The sequence below is a fragment of the Zootermopsis nevadensis genome, unplaced genomic scaffold, assembly GCF_977971745.1.
Source record: "Zootermopsis nevadensis isolate Lab colony 2312 unplaced genomic scaffold, Znev_1.0 Znev_ptg000011l, whole genome shotgun sequence".
NCBI lineage: Eukaryota > Metazoa > Arthropoda > Insecta > Blattodea > Termopsidae > Zootermopsis > Zootermopsis nevadensis.
In genome coordinates, this window is record NW_028259143.1 from 15,611,874 (window position 1) to 15,637,669 (window position 25,796).

The 25,796-nt window shown below is 35.2% G+C and overlaps 1 protein-coding gene across 5 annotated transcripts in view; it reads right to left on the reverse strand.

The window, feature by feature from the left end:
- Positions 1 to 505: 505 nt before the first annotated feature.
- The window catches only part of Zasp66 (PDZ_signaling and DUF4749 domain-containing protein Zasp66), a 66,938-nt gene continuing 41,647 nt past the window's right edge, over positions 506 to 25,796 (reverse strand). For 2 of the 5 annotated variants that reach the window (XM_022067343.2, XM_022067338.2), the window contains 8 exons: positions 18,140 to 18,292; positions 15,935 to 15,991; positions 13,218 to 13,306; positions 12,977 to 13,033; positions 10,003 to 10,141; positions 7,129 to 7,158; positions 3,803 to 3,829; positions 506 to 1,978 (listed from right to left, as the gene is read on the reverse strand). In XM_022067343.2, coding sequence (XP_021923035.2) covers positions 1,886 to 1,978; positions 3,803 to 3,829; positions 7,129 to 7,158; positions 10,003 to 10,141; positions 12,977 to 13,033; positions 13,218 to 13,306; positions 15,935 to 15,991; positions 18,140 to 18,292 — 645 coding nt within the window. In that variant the 3' untranslated portion in view covers positions 506 to 1,885. The remainder of the gene's footprint in view (positions 1,979 to 3,802; positions 3,830 to 7,128; positions 7,159 to 10,002; positions 10,142 to 12,976; positions 13,034 to 13,217; positions 13,307 to 15,934; positions 15,992 to 18,139; positions 18,293 to 25,796) is intronic. The other 3 variants (XM_022067341.2, XM_022067342.2, XM_022067344.2) reach the window with 3 other exon arrangements.

Sequence of the window (25,796 nt, forward strand, 5' to 3'; positions counted from 1 at the left end):
GTTTTCTGCTCGTGTATACAGATGAATTGTAGGGTAGCTTATTAAAATTAGCGTCTATCGTCACATTCAACCACACAAAAAGCAACTAGTGGACTGTATTTGCTATATTTTATATTCACTTTACTGCATGTGATGTACATGTGTTCCAAGTGCACATTCACACCTTTCAGAGTACTGTTTGCCATCTAACTTGAGAGTGTGTACAAAACAGATAAAGGTAATTAAATACACCTGCATAAGGTTGAAAAATAATGACTATTCCAAGAACAAGTTTGAAAATATGTAATGTTTGGAGTACGTTAAGATTCCAAAGATGTTTTTACACTACATCACCAGCAATGACACCAGCAGGGCAATCAGTGGAATAACAAATGTGACAATGATGTCAAAGGCAACTTTTACAACAAATGATGGAAGACCCAACAGACAGAAACATGGATAGGCCCGTAAGGCATTATTCACTTACACTAAAGTACGAAGAACACCTAATAATGACAAAGGGCAATGAACACAATAAAACATGAATGCTTATATTTTCTTAGCCATAAATTCAGTACAGTGTAAAATTGAAATGGAGTAGAGGTTGACAAATGAACTTTATAAACAAAAGTGAGGAAACCAATAGCAACAGCATGAATTATGATGAAGTTCATTTAAGAAAACTTTTTTATCAGCATTTGTTTAACTGAACAGTTCATGTTTATTTGCAAGAGTGGTCATTATATTCCAAATGTTAAATTGTGTATCATTTATCTTGTGACAATGATATGTCTGATATGATCAGCTATTCTGATTGCTATATCATCAGTGAGATTGTCACAGAGTTAAGGAAACTGGAATCAGTTTACTGAAGACAATAAACTATGAGTTACAAACAAAACAAATCTCACTTTGATTATTTTTTGAAATTGAAGGTGATATATGAAGTGTTACATTTTCAGCTCTCTGCTTCATATAAAGGTACAGATTAGCAACCTAGCATGTCTCAGTGCTAATTACAGGGTTGAATCTGGAAGTAAGAACTCATGTTGTTTGTTATAATGAAGCATTTACTAAAACAGCTATACAATTCACCAAATTATGGTTTGGTGAAGTTTTGTGAGAATTCAGCTGGTACTTCAATGTCAGAGCAAGAAGATATCTTTATTAATGACAATAAACGGGTTATTTTCTATAGATTTTAATTTTACATTGCTGCAATTTTGAAAAAGCAAAATAACACTCCTTTCTAAAACTTTTTTTTTACAATTTTCCCTGCTTGGCACATATTCAGAACAGTATCTTACAAATCAAAATAATCATTCATACATACGTAGGTGGTTAATATAAACACAGTTTTTTTATTTTTTATGTTTTAAGAAAGAAAGCATTTAAAATATTCATTCATAAATACTTGATAGTTACAAAGCATATACAGTAACTGAAACACATTGAAGTTTATCTGACAACTTTTAATTATCAGCATACACTATGAATATATGCACCAATTGCTTAAAAAAGCTTTTACTGACTAGATATTACACTCAGTGAATTCTTCATGGTAGAAATAACGTGAATTGTTACATCTATATGAATTTTCACTCCTTGTTTCAGGTAATCAATAAGAAATAACAATTAGCAATATGTGGACAAAATAGCAACTTGAGACAGTCATAAATAAGTCAACGAGAAAGGACACCAGTTATGAATCTAACCTACTGTGAATAAAACAAAATAATTTTATTTCCATTATGAACACATTGGTTTGAAGAAATAATAGACAGAGACATTTTCACAATAATACAGCACATTTAAAATTAATCTATGGCACATTACCTTCAGTGTTTGTATACAGTTATGAAACAGTCATACCATGCATTTAATTGTATAATATGCAGTGTTTCCTTTAGTATTCAGACTCACCCAGAACTTGATTCATTAAGCGTTTGAAACTTCCACTTTGGTGAATATATTCGTCAGAATTACCAATTGAATTTATCTGAAAGCAAGAAGTTAGAGATGACAGTTATAATTTTAAGCAGTGTAGTTGCATTAATAACGAAGAGTTAACATAATATACTAGTCATGGTTATGCGCAGGGAAATTGTAAATGACGGGGAGTTGGACATTTCATTCTTGTATTGTATTTACCTGCAGTTCATTTAATGATGCTGTCAACGAGTCATATAACATAGCATTGAATGCAGGACCATTAAGGAAAGGACATGGAAAGAAGTGGTCATTGTCTAATTTAAGAACCCATCCTGACATTTGCATGGTGTGACTGAGGAGAAACGTAAACATCAGAAATGTAGGTATCTGGACTTGAATCTGGAACCTCTTGAACAAGAAGCAGGAGCGATAACCACTCAACCACACTGTTAGGTCTTTTATCTTCTGAATGAAAACCACTACTGCATATTTGAATCATTTTCTCCTTCCCTATGTTCCCCTCAGTTTAAAAAACTCCACAGTTATTTCTGACAAATTATATGTTCTATGTCATATCCTGGAACAGAATGTTCTATTATTTCTAGAAGTACCTACAAATATCTATTAACAACCTTTAATTATACTTTTCTCAAATACTGAAGTTTGCATTTCTTTACATTTGGTAATTACCAGGCATAACAACGTGCGAGCCTGTTTAAAAGATCAATTCCAAAATCACTTTCATGAAACAGTCCTCATTGTTTTGTCTGTCTCATTTCTGAAATGATCAAAGTTTTCATTTTATTATGCATATTCTGCAGTACACAATTCCACGAAAATTGAATAGTAGAGAAAGCAAAGGTTCCAGTCATATTAATGGGAGATGTCAGCACCAGACATTTAATTCTCACTGCCAAATTCTCCATGTGGCAAACTAGATAATAATTCTGTTGTATGTCATCAGTACAAAGTGGTTCAGTGAGATTTCAGGTTATCACAGTAGTGAGTATAAAGATGACTATCTTCTTAATGACGTAATCTGGCAGAGGTTTACTGATGTTCCAGAGGTGCTTGCTACCTTATCACTCTGATGATGGAAGCAGCAAGCACCTCTGAAACTTTTGTAAACATCTACCAGATTACAATATGCTTTGAATAATTAATGCTTAAGCACAGGGTATTTAACATTATTAAGTAAACATTTCCTAAATCTACTACCAGTGACCACATCATAATGTCACTCCATAACCAAGTTTCACTCAGATAATATTAATTATTACAAGATTCCACTGTGAAAAAGAAGTGTGGTACCATTTTATATCACCCACGTGTCTAAGATCCTTCCTTTCTATAATATCCATTTTGAATATTTTTAAATTATAAATTTTTCCTCTGTGTAAAATATACAAAGTCAAGTTTCTGCCTGCAAATGGAGGATTTTGAAGACCTATATGTTTACACTAAGAGTAAATACTAGTTTTTGTTTACTTATTGTACAAGATGTACATAAATGTGTCATTTGATGAAAGAAGTTGCTTGAGCACTAGAGAATCACTGAAATGAAAGGCTACTTACTGTTCAGTGAATTTTAGGACATATTTGTCGAAATCAAGTCTCATATGTGAATTATAAAAAGTCAGAACATCTAGAAATATGTAAAAGTATGTTTGCGTACATAGACAATATCTCTTGAACTGCATTGGGTAAACATATATACTGAAAAATCTTGAACTTTGGGGTACTGGTGGTTTTACTAGAACCACAACTAGATACTTTTGTATGCATGGAAATGTTGCAAGACCGTAATCACCTTAAATGAAAAGCTTAAAAATTATAAGAACTGAGAAAGTAAAATAAAAACTGTGTAAGAATCATCAATATAAATACTTACAGTATAAGTGGTTCCACCTGCAGCTTTCTGAAATGAAAAAGAATTTAATTTAATTATAAATTATTGTGACAAGAACTTCAATCTTAATCATATAATATGTATATGGTGGATATTTGAGTTCTTCCCTAGTTCTATAAAAGTTTTTACAATAAGAGGTATTTTCAATTATGAGATGAATGATTACCTTCCACTGGTTTTGATATAATTTGGGATCTTTTAAAATTACAACATCTAGAAAATCAGTAAGTGTGTGTGAACTATCTGGTTTGTAGGTTATCCTTACACATCTTTCTCTTTTCATAAACACAGCCTCGTGAGAATCATGCTTTTGACATCTTTTCACTTCTGCTTAGGGTGATGGAGCAGGGTGGTTTTAGGAAGATTAACAATACATTTTCCTGGTGTTTTACTCGGTATTGGTGGTGTGGTAGGAAGATTTGTTCAGGTCATGGTGGTGGACAAAATGGAAGCTACAGGTGTGCTTGGTCTTTTTCAAACATTAGTGACTTACAGTCAATTCCCTTAAGTGTACTGTGTGTCTGTTAGGTGACAGTGATTGCTCACACTGATTGATCATAAGTAAGACGGCTGAAAATTGCAAGAAAATTATACTGACAGTAATTCAAAAGCCGGAGTTACTTGAAGAATGTGAGAACAGAGAATCAATTAGCCAAAGCTTGTGGTAGGGATTAAGCGATTGCAATTACAGTTTCCCCAGGTACTCAGTTGGGTGCGTCTTGTTAGGGCCTTTCAGAAAGTCCTGATTGCACTGATAGAACCAGAACCAACCTAAATGAGGCCATCTTAATATCTGTTGGCTACAGCCATGCAAAGCCAAAGACCTCTAATTTATGCCCAGCCAATGCTGGGCACTGATAGGATAACCTCTTCCCTGGATTCAGCTCATGTAGACTTGCCCCAGACATGCCAGCCATCCTGGACCTGTCCATATATTGGACTAACACTTTAGAATGAAGGGTTATAAACCAGGTCGATAACCAGTGTTTGTGTGACAGGTTATCCACTTCAAAAGGCATCCCAAAAGTAATCATTTTATGTTATATTCTGCCTTCATTAGTTGGGCAAGGATCTGGGAATGAACTACATCCAAATTCATATCAGATCAGAGACTTATACCTCTGAGCTGAGGCCGTAGAATCAGCCTGTGCCATGGCAAGATGAGTTCTTGGCCACCTCATAACTGCCACATACATAAGCTTAAGCCTTACTACACCTGTATAAAGCCAATGTACCTCTTCTGGTTTAAGACTCCAGATCTGTTAAAGGCCTGACAACATAACCAAAAGTAAGAGGGGCTTTACTGATCCTTTGTTTCACATACTCCCTCCATGTAAGTGTAACATCTAGAATAACCCCCAGATATTATATAGACAATTTAGTGTAGGAGGTTTTACAAATCCATCAACTTTTTCCTCTTGGTGAAGGCACATTTTCTGTCTTATCAGGACTGACAGAAGACTCCTCATCCCTGCACAGTGTACAATGTTTAAAGAAATTTACATGAGGTCTAAAACAGTGCTTGGGAATTTCCCAGTTATGAACAAGGCCAAGTTATCAGCATAGCCTTGTGTGTGCAGACTCTTGTTTATTGAACCAGAATCCCATCCACCACCAGGTTTCATAGTAGTGGGCAGAGGATCTCACCCTTCAGACACCCTGACCAACATACACCCTCAATGTGCAGCCTATTTTGGCCATCACACTATACCAGCTTTCAAGCATGGTCCAGTTCTCTCTTACCACAATTCACTCCAACCCATTCCCTTATGCTGCCTTGCACTAGACTCAAAGAGATGGTGTTGTCAAATGCGTCCTTGAAGTCCAAAAATTTCCCAGAATAATAGGCCCATAAGACTGTGGAGAACCATCTCTATGGATCTCCAAGTGTTTATGCATGTTGTTCATGGTACTGCAGCGTATATTCTAACAAGGATCAACTCTAATATATCAGTTCACGACACTCTTAAGTGTTTGTAACAGAAAGGAGGTTATACTAATAAGACAAAAGGATTTCACTTGATAATAACTCATATGCCCTGGCTTAGTTATAACACCAAATCTGACTGCCCTTCAGGATAATCGAACATATCCAAGAGCAATGCAAGCTCGAAGTGCTTCACCACTACATCACTGATTGCCTCTTGTAAGAGAAGTGGGAAAATTTCATCCTCCCCCAGTGACTTCAGCACTGAAATTTAAAACTGCCAACTTTATGTTGCTGGAGGACATTACCTATCCAGCAAATGTTCAAAATCTAGTCCCTTGAATTGGGAGACCAGACAAGTCAGATCTTAATCCAGTCCTCCCTGACTTAATGTTGACTACTTGAATGTTATGTTTCAATATGTTTAAAATATTTCTTGTGTTTATGTTAAGTACATCATAAAGAAAATATGTCAGGACTTTTCTGATGAATTCATGTAACTTTACTGAGATTGAGCAGAGCAATATCAGTTAAATTGAAACTTTGTGAACTAAAAAGAACTAAAATCTCTATGAATACCTAATCAGTTATAATATGTAAATAGAATGTGATGAAATGTAAACATAATTCAACTAACAGAAGCAAAGCATTTAAATATGGATGTTATATTAATATAAAGTTCCCAGTCTTCATTGTGATTCTTTTGCTGGTACATTCTCCAAATTCTTGGACATGCAGAAACGAGTTTCATAATCTCAGCTGCTATTGTTCTTTCCACATTCTGATTGAATTTTGACCAGCAATGAAATTTTTTCTGTACATACAACAGTCTTCAATGTAGTAGGCAAAATGTGATAGAACTATTCTTCAGTTCACTCCCTGCTTTAATCTAGCTTGCATTTTAATAGGTTTAATAATGTAATTTAATAAAATTATACTATGTAAGATTTGGCAGACTAGATGGCACTACAATCCAGAAGACAACCATCTTTGGACTCACTGCCATGAAAATCTGAAATCCTACTTAATTTAATAAGATTTATAGGAGTTCATATTAATTAAGCAAGAAAAGGAGGTGACTTTTCTGAGTCTCTAGCCTTTTCCTTCCCTTTCTTGCAATAATTCAGATTTATGAGAGATATTTTAATATGTTTTAGAACAAGTGTCACAAAATAAAAGATTTACCTGGAGATTTGTTATCACAGACACATGGAAATACCTGATTTATATAACCTAATGTCTCTTGGTTTGTTTAGTCACCGAGCTGATAGTTTGAAAGAAATTACAATAGGCAAACAATTTAATACTAAAATATGTTGTCATTTAATAAATAAATTGTAAATGTCAGTTGTATATTAAGTAAAATATTTTTGTTACTTACATGGTGGTATGGTTGAGGGCCAGGTGCTCTCTAAAGGAAATAAAAATTCACATATGAAAATGTATTAATGGCTTGGGTCATGCTATTTGTAACAATAAAAACTGCACCTTCAGCCTTAAAAAAAGTTCTTGAAGTCAAATAAAATGGACAAAATAAATTTATGGAGCATGATTATAGTTATGTTTTAAAGCTCTTCTAAAACAAGGTGATCTTTGTCTCTTTTCAATATTGATCTGGTGCATGCTGAATGCCATAAACAATGGATGTCCTGCTCATTTTACAAGTGACATAACCCAGTTTCTGGACTCTCACTACATAACTCAATGGATAGAATTAAATGAACTTGTTTTGTGGCCTCCACCATTGTCTGATTTTACATCTGCCAACGTCTACCTGTGAGGTTATCTGAAGGGCAGAATTTACTCAAAAAAAGTGAGTCAACATACAGCATTGGCATTTGATTCAAGTGGCTGTGACAACAATATGACATGTCTGAATTTTTTTAACATAACAGAATTATTGATATTACAGGGCTCAGTTATACATTCAAACCAACAGAGAGCATTTTCAGCAACTTTGGTAAACATTAAATGCTCATATGTTGAAACCGGTTATGTAAATGTGCTGCTAAAATATGCTATATTTATCTGTTGATTTCTTAATGTTTTTTTTTTTTTTAATTTTGGCTAACAATGTGTTTGTGACCATACATTTATAGGAACTTTTTAGCTTCATTTTATGGATTTATGACTACTAAATTTATTTAATGTTATTAAGAACCACTCTGTGCATACAGAGTGTCCTATGAAACATCTAAATAACAGGAGGTTATTTGTTGGCATATTTTGAGTAGAAAAATTAAAAACAACATTAGTCAATATCTCAACCATTATGTTACTATCTGATGAATTTATTATCATAATCTTTCTATCCTTAGGTCCCACCATTCTTTCAGAGCATTCCTATACTTATCTTTAAATTAATAGTCACTACTTTTCACAGTTCTGAATCAACAATAAGCTGCTTCCAATTAAATACTAAAATTTACAACATTAACCATTTGTAGCTGCTAGTTTGCCGCCTCCAGCAGAGTATCCCCACCAGTGCTGAGAAATTGGACTTATCCATGTCATGTGTACACATCGACCACTTTAGGAAGCACAGATTATACCAACTACCCATCGTAGATAGTTTGTATTCGATCATTAAGGAATGAATGCCTTGTTCATGAAGTGCCTGTGTTATAAATGATGATTAAAACACAAACAACAATAAGCTGCTTCCAATTAAATACTAAAATTTACAACATTAACCATTTGTAGCTGCTAGTTTGCCGCCTCCAGCAGAGTATCCCCACCAGTGCTGAGAAATTGGACTTATCCATGTCATGTGTACACATCGACCACTTTAGGAAGCACAGATTATACCAACTACCCATCGTAGATAGTTTGTATTCGATCATTAAGGAATGAATGCCTTGTTCATGAAGTGCCTGTGTTATAAATGATGATTAAAACACAATTCACAAATTAAAAGTATGCACAAATCTATGCATTCTGTGATGAGAATGCACGGCCAACACTTATGGAATATATACACTTGTTTCCCAACTGTTGTCACCCAATCAGAGCTGTACTGAGTTGCGTACATCAGCATTTGTGAGACGTGATCATTCACCACAAATACTAAGGAGACTGACAAACAAAAATGCATTTATGAGCAGAAAGAGATACTGCAAATGGTCCAATGCAGTCTGAGAGCAAATGTGCGCCTGAATCATCTGTAAAATGCACATATCTCAAATGCAAATGTGACAAACTTTATATAAAAGAGATTTGTGAACTTACCACTGCCATGTGCAAGCTCTCAAATGTGAGGGAGTATTATGTAATTATGAATGCATATAGAAAAAAATACATGTTATTTTAAAACAAGCTCATTTGTGCATAACTGATGCAGGAGGTAATTTCAAAAAGCAAGCCACTTAAGTATGTAACTTATAACACAGTGCACATTAAATATGAGTAAAATAATTCTTTAAGTGTTCTCTCTTTCTGATTCAACAATTTCACTCAAAATAAGCCCATGGCCTAAATTTTTACACATGAAAACTGCATATCTCTTAAGTCTATATAAACTTTTGGATGATCAATAACTAGACATAATTTGTATTTAATTTAAAATATTGTCTACATTATAAGTATTTTACAGCAACTGGCAAGTTATGCATTTGGTGAGTGAGTGTCAGTAAGGGGAAAGGGCCTGCAGTAATCAGCCTTTGATGCCAACTCAAAATGATGGCATGCATGGCCTGGTACATTCAGACAAGGAATTATTTACCTTATCTGAAATAGCATGTAGTGAAGTCCAAGCTTGCAGACAGATGCCAACTGCTGTAGTTTAATAAATTATATTTTCATTATATTATTAATTGCTTCGTTCATTACTTAACAGTGTTTTGTCAGTGCAATTTGAGTTCTTCATGGCAGTGATCTTCTGAGTTGTGACACTTGCCACCTTCATCTTCTATCCTGAATAATGGAGGCAGCAAGTTCCTCCAAACCACTGACTACATATCATCACAACCCACAACATTATCAACTAAAAATGTTGTGTGATTTTCAAATATTTACTTAAAGTAAGTATATAAAATTTTCATTCGAGAAGGGAATGCAAACTATGCCGTGGTAATTTTTTTATAAATAATAAAATGCTATGGCATTTGGGACTCATCCATTCAGTGTAGTGAATTTATAACATCAAAATGAGCTTATCCGTGCTCCATTATCTGTAAATGTAGTGAATTATGTTAGTTTGAAAAGTTATCTAATTTGTATCACACTTGTAGTTATAACGAGTGAATTTATACATTACCTTGAGTTGTGCACTTGGTGAAAACACTCTGGTTTGAGCTGGAACTGTCACCTCTTGGACTGTGTCACCTAGCTCTGCTTCCTGAAGTGCTTTGAAGGTCTCTGATTTGGCTGGGTCATAGCTAAGTGTCTTCCTCAAGCTGTGTGTTATTTTTTTGTGAAATTAGTAGTTAATATAAGTTTGGGTGATGTCAAGATATAGGAAACAGCAAATAAGAAATTATTAATGAAAAATCAATTTTGTTATAAGTTTCAGTCAGTATTCATTTAAGTTTAAAGGAAAAGTAAGTCGTGTCACAATCATTATTTGTTAGTTAGTCATTACAATTTTGATTTATTATGATAATTTTGAATTATATAGTTAGTTGTTACAAAATATTAACAAATTGAGAACGATCAAGTCAATTTGAAACAAGATACAAATTTAAAATTCATTTATGTCGTGAATAAAATAGTTAGGGAACCACAGTTTGTGATAGTGACGTCAATAGTAATCAATATTGGCGGGAATGCGGAGATTGTCCATGTTGTCCGTGTTGTTGTTGTATTTGTATTTTTTGTTTTAGGAAAGAAAGATCAATGAAAATACTACCATTAGAAATGCAGAAACTGTTCTGTTTGACATAAAGTCTATTGTATATGTACTAAATTGTTAATCAAAAATTTAATATCTCATATAAAATATCCACAACAGAATTTAATTACTCTGTCAATTTAAATCCTTAAACACAATAAATATAATAATATATGTTTCATTTATTTAACATGTGCATACCTACCAATATATACAAAAGAACAGAGTCCAATCAATTTCTTTAAACTTTAAACACAGTAAGTATAATAATATAATATTGCTCCACTTCACACATTCTTTTTGTTTGGGTTCAAATTAAGAAGGAATTGTATTTATTTAAAAGTGATATTTAGAATTCCTTGTAAATTTGGAGGGATAATATGTTCCACAATTCAGTCTTAAACGTATTTTGTTTTTAATCAGCATTCTCAAAGATATGACAGTTGAATTATCATCTATTAAGCTCAGAGCTCCTCAGTCTGTCTGACATTCTTTTTTGTTTCATAAAGTGGAAATAAACAGCAGGCTAATTTATTGAGTATAAAAACTACTTATATGTTAAGCAACGCTCTGATCATGAATAACTTCAGAACGTTAAGCTTGTAAGTACTAGACATACTGTGGAAATAAATATAGTACTTAATGTGATAATGTGCAACATTTACATACATATTTTAGTACATATAAGTATAGATGTTATACAATAATTGAAATAATTTTGATAAAGAAACTTTTGATGGACTTCATACTTTCTTATAAAAATACTGATGAAAATTTTGAAGACTTAATAGACATTGAAATTTAATTTTGTAAAGAAGTGTTTCTTAGAGTGTATTGTTTTTTTAATACCAATTTCACCTTCTACTGTGCATTCTCTTCCATGAATGAGACCTTGATGATCGAGTTATGGTGCTAAAAGAATGAGTATCTTAAGTCAGATAACTTGTGTTCTGGTGGTATTCTTCATGATTGAATCTGATGTGCAGGAAATTTATATACCATAATTTAGGCTAAGACAGCTTTAAATGTTTTTAATTTGATTTTAAATTGTTATTCTGACAGTAGTAAATAACATACTCAAATATGTCAACTTTAAACCCATTAATTGATCAACCATTTTTTGCAAGACTAATAGCAAAGAAATTGTTGAACTCTGCAATAAATAGAATACTGATTAATAATATATTCACATTCCCTCTAAATATGTAAATCAACATCTGACATTTAAAGCGTATTATTAAGTGTTAAGCAATTAATTTTCCATATATACAGCGCCATTTTCTATTTTACAGTTGTTAATTATACCAACTTATCTGTCTGAATTTCAGTAGACCATGCAGTCAAATATGCATAGAGCAATCTGTAAGTTTTATATTTACTATTTTGCAAATGTTAATTCAATCACTGTGCCATGTAGTAAATCGTGCATAAAAATAAATTAGTTCTTATGACTTCAAACACAGAATTTAGAACCTTATGCTAAAGAATGTAAGCTACCTTACAAGTATTTTTATAAACAAAGCATCAGCACCTGATATGGTAAAAATTTTAAATGCAATAATTTGATATTTGCATATCAGTGAAAGAACCATGCAGTTTTTTGTCATGCATAATTCGTGTTGCAGTTCAGTCTTTTTAATTGTATGAAGCAAAATGTTTCAATCACAAAATGAAACATATCATAAAAGGAAGTTACTTTGTTAATTGGACCATCTCTTGAAAATGAATGTTCGTTTGAAAACCTCGATGAAATGTAAAACTGATATATGTAATTTGAAAGTTAAGGCATGACATAGTACATTATAGTATGCATTGAACCATAAACTATGCTGTATAATGTTATCTAATAGGAACCGAAAATACATATGACTTAATGCTTATATGAAAATCATATTTATGCAGCACAACTCATGTTTTGTTACATGCTATATAGTAATATATATATATACATATATATATCAGTTATGCCTGCTTGTATTTGTTCCATGTTAAAATATATATTTTACTTATATCAACTGAAGGAGATTCCAAATTCAAAAGTAAAGCATGGAATGTCAATTATGGCTGTTAAATTAATGTCCGTGTGTCCATGTAAATAATAAATTTTCACATAGTAATCAAGATTTCTGTACATAATTCACTTAAATGTGAAAGTTTCTATACCAATTTTCATTGTTGGTTCAGACTAAATACACATGGGATTTTAGCAGAATTTCTGCCAACCAAAAGAGTGTTTGTCGTTACTGTCTAAAAGCAACCTCCTTTTATAATAGTAAATTTAGAAATAATGTTACACTGGACCATTACTGTAGTGTACTTTGCAACACTGAGCTTATGTAAGAAGGCAGTGAGCAGAAAGAAGTCGCTACATTCTGTAATTTGTTCCAGTTTTTTTACTTGCCTCACTTTGCTTTGATTTCGTGGATTCAGCGTTGAAGTTCCTACTCTTGCATTGTTCCTAGGATTTTGCAAACCAAAATTGGATGGATTAAAAATACTCAAATTAAAGGTAATCTTTTTTTAAAGAACAATTATTACCTAACTGAAATTAATGGAGGGCCAAATACACATTTCAGAATCCCTTACTGGACAAGGAATTTTCCATTACAATAATTCACATAATATTCTTTTTGTAAACTTACGGTGTAATTCCTGTTTGTGACTGAATTGTCTCAGTAATGTTGTGATCAGAATATAATCCAATTGGTGAATTGAACTGTTTATGCACCACCTGAAATGAAATTATTTTAAATCATTACAAAACACTTATCTGAAGTTTAACAAGAACATTCTTGTGCATTCAACACGAACCATTAACATGAATATTTATTCATGTATCATACTTAAGGAAATAACACTTCAGTCCCAAAATTTCTTGTAATATTAAACTCTCTGAAGATACAAGCATTCTTTGCAGGAATAAAAATAAAGGAGAAAGTTCTATTTAGAGGAATAGGAGTAATATAGTGAAATTCAAACAAATTTTACATGCTCATGCACTCACCCATATAAACAAGTGAAATATGTGTGAATTTTCTGTTATGACTGTTAGGAATGTCAACTGTAATTCAAAAATTTGTGTCTCATTCCTCCATATGTAATTTATGAAAATGCAATAAAAAACCATTGAAAAACTAAAGTATTATACCACCAAATACCACTGGCCTGTAAAATGTACTTATAAAGGAGTACTGAAAGAAGCCAATGCCTTATATGAAATAACAAGAGCACTGGATATCACAAAAACAATTACAGGTACTGTAAGTGAATAATGGGGGGGGGGGGGAAATTAAGAAAATTAAGGAAACATAAGTCTCTGTCCTGACTTGGAACAGTTTACTATAGCTGAGTTAGTCTTCAAATTGTAGCATGAAGACAGAATTAGAAAGTAATCCGCAGTAGGTTTGTAATTACACTATTGCTTCATAGTGTCTGTGCAGCGCTTACTTATCAGGTAGGTACTGACAGTGAAATTATCTGGCAGGCACAATGTTGTTCAATTGAAAGAGAAGGAGGTGTGAATAAAGAAACAGTGTCTATTCCAGAAAAAAGCATATCTTGAGTGGACTCAGTTGCTTCGAAGAACAAGAGGACATTCTATTTTCCAACAAAGTGATGTTATATGACTTAAGAACCAACATAAGAAAGAAAATAAATAATAAACATTGTGTAGTATGTTTCTCAAACCGGAACTAGCTGCATATGCTTATCTAGCAGTAGGTACGCTAGCAAAATTAAAACAATTATTTATCTTGTGCTTGGACATATTTTTATCTCTCCAGTAAATCCAAATTCAATGGAATGTTAAGGTGAGATAGATTATTTTAGGCTAATTTAGTTTATTTTAATTTGGTTGGTATTGCGTCTGACGTTGATGCATATAATAAGAATGAATATTACATAAAATCTATGACAAGATTGAAAAAAGATGTCGTCATGACAAAACCGATGAACACTGCCAGTGTTTTGAAGTGTCATTCCTATATAAATTTCTGTGTCACTAGATTCTAAACAACATACTAAATCAAAAGTACTAACAAGAGCTGTCTAAAAATTTTGGGCTAAGAACTGGTGCTGGTGAGCAAATGGCTATGGTCTTGTGGAATATGGATGGCATCCTGATGGTAGACTGGCTTCACCTGTTTGACAGGATGAAGGATTCCTTGACAACACTTTCAAAGCAGTGTGTGTAAGTCGCACACTATCCCAAAAGACTGTTTACTGCAGCGATCAGAAAGTTATCCAAAAGATGACATTGGTGCATTGACATCAGAAATATATGGAAAATGCTGAAGTGCTGTCACCATCTGTTAGCCTATATTTCAGACAAGAATGGACCATTTCTGAATGGCACATTACGAAAGATTTACTTGAAGTTGAGACTTGTTAATGCTGTATAAGTTACGCTAAACCAAGATGTATCTGACAGATTTTGCAGAATACCGGTGTAGATCAGGAAGTGGGTACCTTGAGGACTAGCTTTAAAAGTTGTGAAAATTATCTTGGCTTTGGTCACAGTTATGATTTGGTTGACAATTTGCACTGTAAACAGTTTGACAAGAATGTGATTTTCCCTTGCATTATGAAGTCTTACAGTGTGAAATATGTTATAAGATTTAATATTATCATTATACTAATCAGTGCATAAGTCTTCAGAAAAAATAAAAATTGCTCTGCAGATTAGTCACTCCAATTAAGAAAGGTAAATTAAGGAATTACATCAACAGAACATAGTTCCAAGTATACAGATTTAATGAAAATATTTGTCAGAACAATTATCATAAAGTGAAGCTGTCATCAATGTATTTAGAATTGAAGAAAAGAGAAAGGTTTGTGTTTTTGAAGATAGTGTTTTATAACTTCTATATTTATAATAAAAATGTACTATAAAGTAACAAACTTTATTTAAAAATTAACATAGGTCTTTTGTAATCAAATCCAATGTAAACCAAAAGGGAAAAGCTACAATTTTACTGATCCCTTTGCTTGCAAGATTTAAAGACTACAATCTTCAAAAATAAAATTATAAGATCAGTTTATACCATATGATAAAACTTAACAGGTATCTGCAATTTTTTACTTATTTAACTTATAAAATTTACAGAATATGGCTCTACAAGAATTTACCAGTAAAACATGGAAAGAAGAGTCTGTGGATGTTTAACGTCATTCAGCATTCTGTCATGCAGTTCAGCATGGTTTACTCATTAAGCCTTGTCATTTCTTGTTTTCTGCTTTCACACTCTTGACAACTGTCATAAGTCTATCGTTCAGTGGATAGCTTTTCACCTTCAGGCACAGAAACATACACCAAAATTTCACCAATGCAAACCACACATTGCTTCTTCCATTAACAAACCTGTTTCCCAGCCATTGCGTCTTCACCTGCAACTCTCTGAAGTACAGTGTCTGCAACCTGCAGAACATGGTAACAATCCCCGCAATAGTTTCAAGACGTAACACACTAAATATCCTAATTGTTTCTGTAGGTCAGTCTTCTCTTTACTTTGGATTCTGATCTTATTAGTTAGGATGCTGCATCATCTTGCAGGTGGTTGTCAATGTTACCATCCTCAGGATAGAAGTATCCTGAAGATGGAGGCAGTATATTTCTCTGAAATGTTGATAATCTACAAGACTGCACAGCCTCATCACTGAAGATGAGGGTAATATCATCTCATAATCTGTGGCTCTACACCCAGTGTGGGTCTTGGCTGCCTCTTTTTGGAGGTTATGTAATCCATTTAGACATTTGGTAGGACTCTTCGGACAAGTGATCAGCCCGTAGCAAGGCCTCTGCCTGTACACAGGATAGCGCGACACAGAAAGACGCGGACAAACATCCATGCCTTGAGTGGGATTCGAACCCACGGTCCCAGTGTCCGAGCGGCACGAGGCCCACGCCTCAGACCACACAACCACTGTGACCGGCGATGAGGGCAATAGGGCCCTCTGAAATGTTGGTAAACACAATCTAAATTTTCACCACTGTGAAAACCCCAGAATATCCTTTACTTCATTCACATCTCTTTTTTAAGTAAAGAATACTAATTCTAAATTTTGGAATGTTGTGTAATGCAGAGTTCATTCCTAAATTTCACAGCCTTTAGAATAACTGCAATCAGTGTGCTGTTAATAATATAAGTATAGATGTACCTATTTTACCCGAGTTGGCTGACATATATACAAGTTATTCCATAAAATGTCCGCCAAACACTCAGTAGTTATTTATTAGCTTATTTTGAATGAAGAATATTTTTGTTGTAGTGGAACGAGACTATGTCTATGAAACTGGGCCACTAATGGGGCCATTATCAATCCCCCAGATGATTCATAACCATTATGTAGTTATTGATTTCTGGTAAACATGAGGTGCAATCTTACTGACGACTAACTAATTGGGCCATTCATTCTTCAGTGACATTTAACAGAAGACTACTATTCGCAGTTCCTTCAGGACAACTACCACTTCATTTACAAGATATTCCTCTCCAGGTCAGATTCACCGTGTGGCCACATGAAGTTCATGTTCAGACGTGACCAAATCCTGTGGTTGAAACTCATGGATTCTGGATATCAAATTATAGATGTCAGGTCTTTAAAACAGCATTTAAAGGACTAACTACACCCAGCATCACAAAATTGCAAACTTCAAAATTACGGCAAAATAATGCAATTTTGCAACACGTGACATAATTATTTTGTTGAACGTCTCACTTTAACCTGCTTTAAGAGTTTCAGTTGTAGCAACATCAAATAAATATTTTGATAACTGCATTCTTAATTTATTTCCTAATACAACAGTACCTTTATAATTAATTTGCCATAGCATTTTATTACTTTAAGAAATTATTTAATGGAAATTACCTTATTTATTTCTAAATCCAGTTTAAACTATTTGATTAAATGAATTAATTTCCTTGATGCCACTGATGATGACCTCTTGAGGTTGAAACGCGTATGGCACTAGTGTCTTTTTATAGTGTTAATAGTTGTTTGTTTACTTATTTTATATTCAGTTCAGTAATGTTACTAAGCATATGCCTGCAGTAGGCACTTCATGGTCTTGTGCATCTTGTAGCATCAGGAATGAACCAATAAGAAGAAAATTAGCTTCTATTTGCAACATGTCACTACATAAAAATTATGTAGAACATTTCCATTCAAAACAGTATTTTATGTTTTTCACTGTCTGATTTGTACTATGATTTCTGTAATTTTTTTCAATTTGTGAACTGACAAGTGTTTCATGACAAAATTTACAATTTTTCTTGTATTTCTTCACAAAAATTTGTATAAACAATGAAGTTTCAAGGTATTATTAACTGAAGCTTGAAATATACTGACCTGGTCGATTTGTTGGACATGAAGCACTTTTGTCTATAGTAGCTTGGTACGAGTATATGCCCCACCCATCACACCCTCCTTGATTTTATCACCATAACAATATTTCTCGAGGAACACAAATTATGAAGCTTCTTATTATGTAATTTTCTCCACCCACCTGTTACTCACTCTTGAAATGTCATTTCATAAAATGTCAATATGTATAAATAAAACTTACCTTTTGTTTCATAAGCACTTCAGCTGTTGTGTCATGATGAGATGGAGGTGCTCTGAACATTGGATTCGGATGATGACGTAAATATGAGGATGTGAGCGTAGCGTCCTTTTTAACTTTAGCCCCTGGCAGGACGAGGGGTGTCGTGCGATAAGGCTGAAACAGACGATAAACTTAATTGAATGTAATGTTGTTCATGGTCCTAAGCTGATTGAGAATTTTAATGAAAAACAACAGCGAAAAATAAAAAAAATCTAAAATTAACTATGGATTGAATTAACATGTTAAAATTATACGAACACTGGCAATACTTAGCTTAAGCAGTTACATGTCTATATTAGATTTATCACGAAAATAGGTTTCTTCACATGGATTATGTAAATTAAAATCTGTGCAAACATTAATTTTACCAGAACCTTCTGGATTTACTAAGAACTATTAACTGCCCACATATCTTATAGGCCCTTTAAAGCCCAGTGGTAAATACATATACCACCTCATATAAAAATCAGTAACTTTTCATCTTGACAGCAAATTAGATAGTAAAACATTGGATGACATCCATGTAAAATTTATATTTGTAATTAAATTTGATAACAATAAGTAAATAAAGAACTGTAACTAGGCAAATGAAGTTTTATATAGGAAAAGCAGTAGATCATAAACATGCAAGAATGCTATATGAAAGCTTTCTTTATGTTGAAAATTATAAACATGGCAATAGTATGAAATTGTGAGGTTAGAACAGACACATCTCAAGAAATGGTAGAATATAATAAATTAAATTATGCACAAAAAGTAGTTCTTAAGGCTACACTTATTGACTTATAATGTCATCTATCTGCCAGTAGTTAATTACATTTATCTGAGTGTATTGACACCAAGGCTTGTCATTTTTGTCTATTGACTGAAATGAGACAGTTGAAACAGACAAAGGAGAGTGCATGGTCATCACCTAATGAACCTCAATACCTATTTTTTCGTGAGGTTTTCAGTGATTTAAGGGAGAAATGTTTTTCACACCTGTGATTTTATCAAAATTTGGTTCTGCAACAGGCATTTTTATACCGGCATCAACAGGAATAAAAGACTACTCTGTATAAAGAAGTTCTGCTTTGCATTTTAATCATAACAGTACTATATTTTAATGTTTTTATGTAAATCACCCTTGTTAAAAGACATGATAATTCTTATTTAAACCTATTCTTCTCTCTTAATTGATTTTAATAATTGATTTTATAAATTATGCTGTGTAATTTGATAGAAGTTTACCGACGTTTCAGAGGTACTTGCTGCCTCCATCATCACGAGCATTATTATCGCTACAAGTCATGACAGCCATCTTCATACTCAGCGCAGTGAGAACCACAAATCCCGAATTGTTAACATAAGTCAGTGTTCAGCAACCAGTGTGTAGCGACACGGGGTGCCTCGAAGTTGCAGACTGGTGGCTAAGCTAAAAAGCGTTGTGAGGTTATGTGTGCATCAAGAGTACGCAAGGCCTAATGGATATTTTGTTAATGCTAACCTAACCTAACTTTCAAGCGACCCACATTCTTGCATTAATTTGCTTTACTCTTCAAGTCAAAACGCAGCTAAGTAACTTATTTGTTTTACAGTAATTATATAATAATGTTTATACCCAAATCTCCAAAACTGATTTCCTCAGTTAAGTCCACGCAGTATTTCAGTTGTTCATGGTTTATGTACTATTTAAAACGCGTAATTGTTATTAACATTACCAGTTATATGTCTATCGTGTGGTTAGGAATTAAGACTAATTATAAAACTAATTAACCAAATTCCATTTAAACCCACGCCAGGAAATTTGGACATTATAAATTATGGCATGTGAATCCTAAGGATGTTAACAAGACAGGATGAGAAAGTGTTTACGGTTATAATAGGGACCCACGGCGGAATATTGTAAACACTGTAATGAAACTATGGGTTCCATAAACAGCGGGGAATTTCTTGATTACCTGAGTCTGCTAAAGGGAATTAGTTAATATCATTCATGTAAATATGTGACTTGCCTTCAAATATTACGTGTTTAAATTCTTAGCAATTTTGTATAATTTAATTTTTTTATAAACATCCATTTAATGGTTAAAACCTTACTCTCTAAAAATCAGAAATTAAAAATAAGAAGACTGTAACACTTATCTATGTGAATAGTAAACGTGTTCCTCCAGCTTAAAATTATTTTTTCTTTACAGAACAGTAGCGTGTGTGACTTAGAGGTTATAACTTATAGGCCTATATTCTGCCACTTAGTAGAGGACTGAAATGTGTTAGTATCTCATAAATGACAATCACAATATAGACAAAATCATCCGAAAATGAACCAATGGTATTTTAAGGTAAATAACACAGCCTGACATTGGTTTGCTAATTTAAGAAATACAGAAACTGGAAAGTGTAATTTATTTAACAATGACGCAGATATGTGAAAAAAATCCACGTAAGTCTGTATATTACTCCAGAGAGATCTCGGGATATGGATATCTCCTGAAAAACTGCAAGGCTCAATGTCTAAAAAGTTATTCTCGAAGTTCAAATACTGATGATGACAATGACGAGTGTTGGATGTAATTTTATCCTGATTATGCTTTGCTTAAATCGCCAATAATTCTATGGATCTGTAAACATTCTAATTCAAAATTTCTGGCTTAAAACAAAGATAAACGTTTCACATTTCTAAAGAAATAAAAACAATTTCTTGATCGTAATTTACATGATACCTTCTTGAATATATTATTCTAATGACACATCTGTTTCTCGAGTTCAATTTCGATTCAACTCTAACACTGGGTCGATCGACTTTCGATATTTATACCTCGTGAAAAAGCACCACTTTCTGGCAACACTGAGCAATGTTGGCTAGGCAGTGAAAAGGTGTTTTCCGCTCGGCTAAGTGTGGGTCGCTGGACTCTCTGAATTATAGCCTACTTTCCTATATCAAGAGAAGAAAATAGGCTTGTGAACCAAATTACAGATTTCACCAAACTTTGAATTTCGTTACGATCAAAGAACATTCCAAATTCGTACTTTTTAATTTTCTACAGTCAGTAATATCAGAATGGCGGTTATGCGATCATGTGAGTTGGAAACATCACGAAATGATAATAGACCACCGAAGAATATACAATTGTTGTCGGGGCACTGTTTTGTAGGACGTGAGAGGACAACATGGCGGGGATATGAAGTTTGTCTTTAATTTCAGTCTGACAGCGACGACTGATAAGTTACTGGATCTAGGAATAATATATCTATAAATTATGTAACTGTTTATAAATCGTTGTTCATAAGTCAACGATTAAAACATGGCGAAGGTACGAAACTTTTATATAATATCCCACAACTTTCACGGACACCTGTGTTTAATTAAGAAGTCATTCTCAAATAATACTGCTGCTACTACTACTACTAATAATAATAATTCGAAAGACGCTTATGAAAATATATAGTCATCTCACAATAAAACTATACAGGTTGATTCTAAAAGGACTTTACAACTTTGAAAGTGTCTAGAAATTAAATCAGAAAGCTTACAGAATCGGTTGAGGTGTCATTTTGTAGCAAAACAAATCACACATTAAAAAAAATGTATTTCAGAAGTAGCTGCTGCACTGTATACCTCAAGGGCAAGGTTTTCCTCAGGTACATAGAAGTAAATACCCTGTAAAATGGTGAACAGATGTAATAATAATAATAATCCTTAAAAAGTGCACAAAACGACGTGAGAAGGATTCGGTCACGTGCACAAATCCAGCTTGATAGCAAAAGAGCGGAATTATAATCTCCTTGAGAAATGTAAATGTGAATCACCTTCAGGTGACACTTAAAACAGAAAGACTCATCACAAACCTAATTAAAGCGGTGAAGGGAAAGTACTGGACAACTCATGGAATTCAATTATATTTTGGTGTATTTGAAAACAGAACTTCGGAATTTTAAAAGGAGACATTAAGCACACAAGCCCTCGAAGGATGCTCAGATATGCAACACGTGGGTTTTCAATACGAGAAATATCGAATACTTGAACTCAGCACAGATGAAGTTTTTCACAAAGCTGCTGTGACTCACAAAATCAAATCTCGAAGGGAGTACAGATATAAACGAAGGAATGCATCTTTAAAATACAGCAGAAGGAAACCAAAAAAGAGACGTAGATGTCCACTGACGTTTCAGAGGTCATACTGCCTCCGTCATCAGAGTATGAAGATTTCTGTCTTCTGGGTTGTTGCGCTGTGTAGTCTGGTAGATGTTTACAAACGTTTCAGAGGTCATACTGCCTCCATCATCAGAGTATGAAGATTTCTGTCTTCTGGGTTTTTGCGCTGTGTAGTCTGGTGGATGTTAACCAACGTTTCAGAGGTCATACTGCCTCCGTCATCAGAGTATGAAGATTTCTGTCTTCTGGGTTGTTGCGTTGTGTAGTCTGGTCGATGTTAACCAACGTTTCAGAGGTCATACTGCCTCCATCATCAGAGTATGAAGATTTCTGTCTTCTGGGTTGTTGCGCTGTGTAGTCTGGTCGATGCTTACCAACGTTTCAGAGGTCATACTGCCTCCGTCATCAGAGTATGAAGGTTTCTGTCTTCTGGGTTGTTGCGCTGTGTAGTCTGGTCGATGTTAACCAACGTTTCAGAGGTCATACTGCCTCCATCATCAGAGTATGAAGATTTCTGTCTTCTGGGTTGTTGCGCTGTGTAGTCTGGTCGATGTTTACCAACGTTTCAGAGGTCATACTGCCTCCGTCATCAGAGTATGAAGATTTCTGTCTTCTGGGTTGTTGCGCTGTGTAGTCTGGTCGATGCTTACCAACGTTTCAGAGGTCATACTGCCTCCGTCATCAGAGTATGAAGATTTCTGTCTTCTGGGTTGTTGCGCTGTGTAGTCTGGTCGATGTTTACCAACGTTTCAGAGGTCATACTGCCTCCGTCATCAGAGTATGAAGATTTCTGTCTTCTGGGTTATTGCGCTGTGTAGTCTGGTCGATGTTAACCAACGTTTCAGAGGTCATACTGCCTCCGTCATCAGAGTATGAAGATTTCTATCTTCTGGGTTGTTGCGCCGTGTAGTCTGGTCGATGTTTACCAACGTTTCAGAGGTCATACTGCCTCCGTCATCAGAGTATGAAGATTTCTGTCTTCTGGGTTATTGCGCTGTGTAGTCTGGTCGATGTTAACCAACGTTTCAGAGGTCATACTGCCTCCGTCATCAGAGTATGAAGATTTCTGTCTTCTGGGTTGTTGCGCCGTGTAGTCTGGTCGATGTTTACCAACGTTTCAGAGGTCATACTGCCTCCGTCATCAGAGTATGAAGATTTCTGTCTTCTGGGTTGTTGCGCCGTGTAGTCTGGTCGATGTTTACCAACGTTTCAGAGGTCATACTGCCTCCGTCATCAGAGTATGAAGATTTCTGTCTTCTGGGTTATTGCCCTGTGTAGTCTGGTCGATGTTAACCAACGTTTCAGAGGTCATACTGCCTCCGTCATCAGAGTATGAAGATTTCTATCTTCTGGGTTGTTGCGCCGTGTAGTCTGGTCGATGTTTACCAACGTTTCAGAGGTCATACTGCCTCCGTCATCAGAGTATGAAGATTTCTGTCTTCTGGGTTATTGCGCTGTGTAGTCTGGTCGATGTTAACCAACGTTTCAGAGGTCATACTGCCTCCGTCATCAGAGTATGAAGATTTCTGTCTTCTGGGTTGTTGCGCCGTGTAGTCTGGTCGATGTTTACCAACGTTTCAGAGGTCATACTGCCTCCGTCATCAGAGTATGAAGATTTCTGTCTTCTGGGTTGTTGCGCCGTGTAGTCTGGTCGATGTTTACCAACGTTTCAGAGGTCATACTGCCTCCGTCATCAGAGTATGAAGATTTCTGTCTTCTGGGTTATTGCCCTGTGTAGTCTGGTCGATGTTAACCAACGTTTCAGAGGTCATACTGCCTCCGTCATCAGAGTATGAAGATTTCTGTCTTCTGGGTTGTTGCGCCGTGTAGTCTGGTCGATGCTTACCAACGTTTCAGAGGTCATACTGCCTCCGTCATCAGAGTATGAAGATTTCTGTCTTCTGGGTTGTTGCGCTGTGTAGTCTGGTCGATGTTTACCAACGTTTCAGAGGTCATACTGCCTCCGTCATCAGAGTATGAAGATTTCTGTCTTCTGGGTTATTGCGCTGTGTAGTCTGGTCGATGTTAACCAACGTTTCAGAGGTCATACTGCCTCCGTCATCAGAGTATGAAGATTTCTATCTTCTGGGTTGTTGCGCTGTGTAGTCTGGTCGATGTTTACCAACGTTTCAGAGGTCATACTGCCTCCGTCATCAGAGTATGAAGATTTCTATCTTCTGGGTTGTTGCGCCGTGTAGTCTGGTCGATGTTTACCAACGTTTCAGAGGTCATACTGCCTCCGTCATCAGAGTATGAAGATTTCTGTCTTCTGGGTTATTGCGCTGTGTAGTCTGGTCGATGTTAACCAACGTTTCAGAGGTCATACTGCCTCCGTCATCAGAGTATGAAGATTTCTGTCTTCTGGGTTGTTGCGCCGTGTAGTCTGGTCGATGTTTACCAACGTTTCAGAGGTCATACTGCCTCCGTCATCAGAGTATGAAGATTTCTGTCTTCTGGGTTGTTGCGCCGTGTAGTCTGGTCGATGTTTACCAACGTTTCAGAGGTCATACTGCCTCCGTCATCAGAGTATGAAGATTTCTGTCTTCTGGGTTATTGCGCTGTGTAGTCTGGTCGATGTTAACCAACGTTTCAGAGGTCATACTGCCTCCGTCATCAGAGTATGAAGATTTCTGTCTTCTGGGTTGTTGCGCTGTGTAGTCTGGTCGATGCTTACCAACGTTTCAGAGGTCATACTGCCTCCGTCATCAGAGTATGAAGATTTCTATCTTCTGGGTTGTTGCGCCGTGTAGTCTGGTCGATGTTTACCAACGTTTCAGAGGTCATACTGCCTCCGTCATCAGAGTATGAAGATTTCTGTCTTCTGGGTTATTGCGCTGTGTAGTCTGGTCGATGTTAACCAACGTTTCAGAGGTCATACTGCCTCCGTCATCAGAGTATGAAGATTTCTGTCTTCTGGGTTATTGCGCTGTGTAGTCTGGTCGATGTTAACCAACGTTTCAGAGGTCATACTGCCTCCGTCATCAGAGTATGAAGATTTCTATCTTCTGGGTTGTTGCGCCGTGTAGTCTGGTCGATGTTTACCAACGTTTCAGAGGTCATACTGCCTCCGTCATCAGAGTATGAAGATTTCTGTCTTCTGGGTTATTGCGCTGTGTAGTCTGGTCGATGTTAACCAACGTTTCAGAGGTCATACTGCCTCCGTCATCAGAGTATGAAGATTTCTGTCTTCTGGGTTGTTGCGCCGTGTAGTCTGGTCGATGTTTACCAACGTTTCAGAGGTCATACTGCCTCCGTCATCAGAGTATGAAGATTTCTGTCTTCTGGGTTGTTGCGCCGTGTAGTCTGGTCGATGTTTACCAACGTTTCAGAGGTCATACTGCCTCCGTCATCAGAGTATGAAGATTTCTGTCTTCTGGGTTATTGCCCTGTGTAGTCTGGTCGATGTTAACCAACGTTTCAGAGGTCATACTGCCTCCGTCATCAGAGTATGAAGATTTCTATCTTCTGGGTTGTTGCGCCGTG